Below are 6,233 nucleotides of genomic sequence, written 5' to 3' on the forward strand. Positions count from 1 at the left end.
TACCTTCTGCTATTTATGGATCAGTTATCAACAAAATCAAGAAGATTTTCATTTGGAAAATGCAGAGTACACATAAAATTCAGACTATATTGTACTATATAATATAGTGGGAAAATATGGTCTAAGTGATGGAATCAAAGCTGGAGATCACATGATAGAATTTTGCAAGACCAATGATTTCTTCATTGCAAATACAATTTTTCAACAGCACAAAAGGCAACTAGACACGTAAAATTCTCCAGATGGAATACTCAGAAATCAAATTACATCTATGGGAAGAGAAAATGGAGACAATATCAGTAGCTAAAACCAGGCCAAGGGTTGACTGTGGAACAGACCCATATATTGCTTATATGTAAATCAGGTTAAAGGTGAAGAAAATAAAAAACAAATGCAAAAGCCAAAATACGACCTTGAGTCTATGACACCTGAATTTCAAGAATATCTCAAGAACAGATTTGATAAAATGAACAATAATGACAGAAGACCTCATGACGAGCTGTGAGAAGACATCAAGAGTATCATCCAGAAGAAACAAAAAATCATTACAAAGATAAGAAAGAAAAGATCAAAGTGGACGTTAGAAGAGACTCTGAAACTTGCTTTTCATTGTAGAGTAGCTAAGGCATGTGGAAGAAAGGATGACGATAAAGAACTGCAAAGAAAATTTCAAAGGGCAGCTGGAGAAGATAAAGCAAAATATTGTGACGTAATGTGTAAAAGCCCTAGAGTTAGGAAACCCAAAAGTTGCAATATTGAAAGATTCTATGGGCAAAATATTGTAACAATATAGAAAGAGTCTAAAGAAGATGAAAAAAATAGACAGGGTCACAGAGAACTAGTCAGCATCCCACCATTCAAAGAAGTAGCACACGCACAAGAACCAATGGTCCTGCAGGAAGAAATCCAAGCTGCACTGAAAGCAGCAGCCACAAACAAGGCTTCAGGAACTGATGGAATACCAACTGAAACGTTTCAACACACTGACGAAGCACTGGACGCTCTTACTAGTCTTTGGTAATTTTACGTTAACTTAAAGATGAATGAAAGGGTAGAGGTGGAGTCAAACCTGTCAATCAAGTCGCAGCCTGGTGACTCCGTTATGGTTTAAGAGTGTGAGACACTGGGAACTGCTCCCTTTCTCCCCCTTCACCTTCCTGCTGCCAGGTTGCCAGCGACCTCAGAGCTACACTGACTGCACCCACTGGCCTGTAATCTTCTTGCATTCTGCATCATTGCTTGTTGCTGAAGAGGGACTCCTGAACTAGTAACGGACTTACAGACTTGAGTTGGACTGGGCTGGGATGGTTTCATGATATATAATTCCTTCTTGATATAAAGCTCTTTCTGATTCAGATATGAGTATCACTGGATTTGTTTCTCATGTCACCCAGCCTCACACATTATCTATGTCAGTAAATCTGGAAGACAGCTACTTGGCTAACTGATTGCAAGAGATTCATATTTGTACTCATTACCAAGAAAGGTGACCAACAGAATGTGCAAATTATAAAACAATATCTTAGAATAACACGCAAATAAAATTTTGCTGAAGCCCATCCAGAGGTTCAGGCCGGATTCAGAAGAGGACATGGAGCAAAGATTTCATTGCTGATGCCAGATGGATTTGGCTGAAAGCAGAGAAAACCAGAAATATGTTCACTATGCAAAGGTATTCAACTGTGTGGATAACACACTATGGATAGCCTCAAGAAAATTGGGAATTCCTGAACACTTAATTGTGCTTATGTAGAAACTGTATATGGATCAAGAGACAGTTCTGCAAACAGAACAAGATAATACTGCATAGTTTAAAATCGGGAAAGGTGTGCATCAGGGTTGTATACTTTTACTATACTTATCCAATCTGTATACTAAGCAAATCATCAGAGAAGCTGGATTATATGAAGAAGAATGTGGCATCAGGGTTGGAGGAAGGCTTATTAACGACCTGTGATAGGCAGGTGACACAACCTTGCTTACTCAAAGTGACGGACTCGAAGCACTTGCTGATGAAGATCAAGTGTTATGGCCTTCAGTATGGATTATAAGTCAATGCCAAGAAAAAGCAAAATCCTCACAACTGGACCCATAGGTAACATCATGCTAAATGGAGAAAAGGCTGAAGTTGTCAAGGATTCTGTCTTGCTCTCATCCACAATCAGTGCCCATGGAAGCAGGAGGCAAGAGATGACAAACAACGCATGACACTGGGTCCCTCTGCTGCACAAGGCCTCTTGAAAGTGTTGAAGAGCAAGGAGTGACTTTCAGGACTCAGGTGCACCTGACCCCAGCCATGTAATTTTCAATTGCTTCATATGCATGTGAAAGTTGGACATCGAATAAGGAAGACCAAAGAAGAACCAATGCATTTGAATTATGGTGCTGGAGAAGAATCTGGAAAGGACCATGAATCGCCAAATGAACATACCAATCTGTCTCGGAAGTATAGTCAGAAAATTCCTTAGAGCAGCAGTTCTCAACCTGTGGGTCACAATTCCTTTGGGGGTCGAACGACCCTTTAACAGGGGTCGCCTGATTCATAACAGTAGCAAAATGACAGTGATGAAGTAGCAATGAAAATAATTTTATGGTTGGGGGGGGTCACCACGACATGAGGAACTGTATGAAAGGGTCGCAACATTAGGAAGGTTGAGAACCACTGCCTTAGAGGCAAGGACGGGGAGACTTCTCATGTACTTTGGACATGTTGTCAGGAGAGACAGCTCCCTGGAGAGGGCCACTGTTCTTGGTAAAGTTGAGGGGCAGGGAAAAGGAGGAACACCCTTGACAAGATGGATTGTCACGGTGGCTGCAACAAATGGGCTCAAACATTAGAACAATTGGGAGGATGGTGCAGTGTTTTGTTCTGCTGCACACAAGGTGGCTATGAGTTGGAAACCACTTCACAGTACCTCACGAGAGCAACAGAGACCAGAGATGGACTTGAAGTGCCAAATAAACTGGTCTGCAGATCTGGAACCAGATACTTCTTTGCCCTCTTTGCCTCCCTAGCAACATTTCATAAAGTGAGCTCTAGCATTTCTGTACGTGTAGTGCCAGCCTTATGCCAATTACCACATGCTTTGATGGAAACACTAATAAACTGCGATAACCACCAGTATTCTATTCATCCTCCTAAATAAAGTCTGCTAACCTGTTAATAGATGGCTCTGTAAGTATAGGCATGTACATATGTAAATATATTATTATACAACCATAGGGATCTAGGTCAAAGTACACATATTTATATGCTAAGTATTAAGGTAGCAGACAGACATTGGGCCTCTATTCAAGTCCTCCCTCAACACAAGAACACTTTGTTCTAAAAACCTGGCATTCCGTGATGCTTACCCTCCTGACATGATCGCTGAAAACAAAATGGGTATCTGGGGTCATAAAGGCTTGAAGGTAAAGAAGCGGCCTTCTAGCAGGGAAGCAACAAAGCCCACATGGAAGAAGCACAGCAGCCCATGTGATTGTGAGGTGTTGATGGGATCAGGTATCAGGCATTAGAAGGCATCAAACATACAATCATATCGATGTGAATGAGGGGGGTTTATCTATAGACAATGAGACATCCCTTCACAGAAGGGTCACAAGGAAGGGACAAACCAGCCAGGGTGCAGTTTAGCACCAATGAAACACACAGCATTCCTCTAGTTCTTTAAAGATCGTCCCTCTCCCCCCCAACTATCATGACCCAGTTCTACCTTACAAATCAGGCTACACTGGAGCATGTACATTGGTACAGATAAGGGCTCTCGACACACAGAATCCAGGGCAGATAAACCCCTCAGGAACAGTAATGGGAGTAGCAATACCATGAGGGTAAGGGGGGGGGTGGCAATCACAATGGTCAATGTATAGCCATTGAAGGTGATTTCGCTTGGAAATGAATTTAATATATGGTAACACTGTTTTAAAGCTCTTGGATCAATGACTACATTGTACACCTTAGTTGCATGTACCAGTGAGTCTTTTTCCGGCGCAAATTTGCAAAACATTTCTGAAACCAATAACTCTGCAGAGAACTGGAGAGTACAGTCCCTTTCTTGCTCAGTCCCTGCCTCCCCCCCATGGGAGACGAACAACAGAAACATGGGTGAAGGGAGACAGAGGATGGTGCAAGATATGAAAATACCCATTATTTAAATGTATCAAGGGTTCATGAGTGTGGGAGGCTGAGGGAGGGAGGGAAAAAAGAGGAGGTGATACCAAGGGCTCAAGTAGAAAGAAAATACTTTGAAAATGATGATGACAACATATGCACAAATGGGATAGATACAACTGATGTATGGATTGTTCTAAGAGCTGTAAGACACCCCCCCCAATAAGATGGTGACTAATAATAATAATAATAAAAGGAGAATTCTTAAGCCTTAAAAAAAAAGACAGTAAGATTAAGTATCCCAATAGCTTATACTCTGTATCAGACATTGTGCATACATTTATTAATTGACTCCTCACAACTCTGTGAGCTAAGTGCCTTTCCATTTTAGAAATGTCAACGGAGATGCAGAGACGTTATGTCATTCACCTAAGGTCACACAGCTAGCAAGTGACATGGATGTGATTTAAACCAAGGCAGCCTGGCTTTAGAGCTAGTGCTCTTACCTACTGTATTGCAGTTGTCAGTCACAATGAACATTATTAATTGCAGAATTTACTCTGTATTTCAATTTGTAATAATGTGGACTCACATTGTAACTGATTTCTTATTCCTAGAACGGTTCCTCTAGTAACCAGATGGGAAATGAAAAGATACATGTCACTGCAACATAATGCAGACATCTTACCTCCGAGAAGTTCACTGGCCCTCCCATTCCACACCACTTGCTTGATCCGTGGAAATCTGAAGCTATGCCCCTGAGCAAGAAGGGGACTGAATGCTCCAGTTGCCAAGAGGCATAGAAGGTCCCAACCAGCCTGCAGAGTTCACTGTTTCAGAAATGTTTTGCAAATTTGGACAGGAAAAAGACTCACTGCTACATGCAACTAAGGTATTCGATGTACTCATTGATCCAAAAGCTTTAAAACAGTGTTTCTTTTTTTTCTTTTTTTAAAAGTGTTTCCATATATTAAATTCATTTTTGAAACGAAATCACCTTTAATGGCTATTACTAATCATGGCCTTTTCTATCTTATCATTATCCCCACTGTTGCAATTTAATCATATGGAGAAAGGAAAAAAAAACCCCGAGTATTGAATGTAAGGTGGTTTTCTATAATGTTAGCCATAAAAATGCAGTTTCTCTGTTTTATATTCTGGAAAATATCATACTCCATACTTACTGAATCCACAAGATTTTCTGTTTTGTCTATCAATAATTCCAATCTTTCTCCACGTTGAGCTACCAGATCTGAAAAGAAAAGAAAAATGGAAAAGATCGTGTTTTACATTATAAATCTGGCATTTATTTTTGCCTTGGTTTTAAAGCGCAAATCTGATTATAATGATAGCTGATATTCTTGATAACTCATAGAAGCACTCATACTTTTAAGTCATAAAATACATTAACAAAGTTTACTAACTTAAGTGTTGTTGCTGTGAGGTGTGAAATCAGTTCCCACTCAGACCGACCCTGGTACAACAGAATGTGACGCTGCCTGGGCCTGTACCACCCATACAGTCATTGCTCTCTTTAAGCCCATTGTTGCCACCATTGCGTCAATCCATCTCCTGCAGGGGCTTCTTCTTTTTCACTGGCTGTTTTACCAAGCATGATGTCCTTCTCCAGGGACTAGTCTCTATTGCTAACATGTCCAAAATATTTAAGACGAAGTCTCAACATCCTCACTTCTCAGGAACAGTCTGGCTGTCTGTGCTTCATCCAATAACTTGTCGCAACAATAATTCAACTGCATAGATTCTTCTTTGATCCTCAATGTCCAACTCTCACATGCATATAATATTGCAAACTCCAAACTCACTGCCATAGTCAATACTGACTCATACAGGAGTAGACAGCCTAGTCTTTCTTCTGAGGAGCTGCTGAAGGTTTCGAACTGCTGACCATGCACATCACAGGCTAACACGTAACTACTACACCACCAGGACTTATAAAGCAAATGAAAATATCATGGCTCAGGTCAGGCATACCTTAATCCTTAAAGTAACATCTTTGCCTCCTTCCTGGGGGATGGACAGCAGAGAAGAGGGTGGAGGGAGACATTGGACAGTGTAACTTATGACAAAACTATAATAATTTATGAATTATGAAGGGTTCATG

General features: G+C 40.7%; 1 protein-coding gene across 1 annotated transcript in view; it reads right to left on the minus strand.

Annotated features, from left to right (window-relative positions):
- VAMP7 (vesicle associated membrane protein 7) overlaps nucleotides 1–6,233 on the minus strand; it is a 49,826-nt gene that overhangs the window by 16,508 nt on the left and 27,085 nt on the right. Inside the window, exon 6 of the mRNA XM_045285554.1 lies at nucleotides 5,296–5,363. Coding sequence (XP_045141489.1) covers nucleotides 5,296–5,363 — 68 coding nt within the window. The remainder of the gene's footprint in view (nucleotides 1–5,295; nucleotides 5,364–6,233) is intronic.

This window comes from Echinops telfairi, unplaced genomic scaffold (assembly GCF_000313985.2).
Source record: "Echinops telfairi isolate 266 unplaced genomic scaffold, ASM31398v2 ScPeMD7_7472;HRSCAF=8510, whole genome shotgun sequence".
NCBI classification, from domain to species: Eukaryota; Metazoa; Chordata; class Mammalia; order Afrosoricida; family Tenrecidae; genus Echinops; species Echinops telfairi.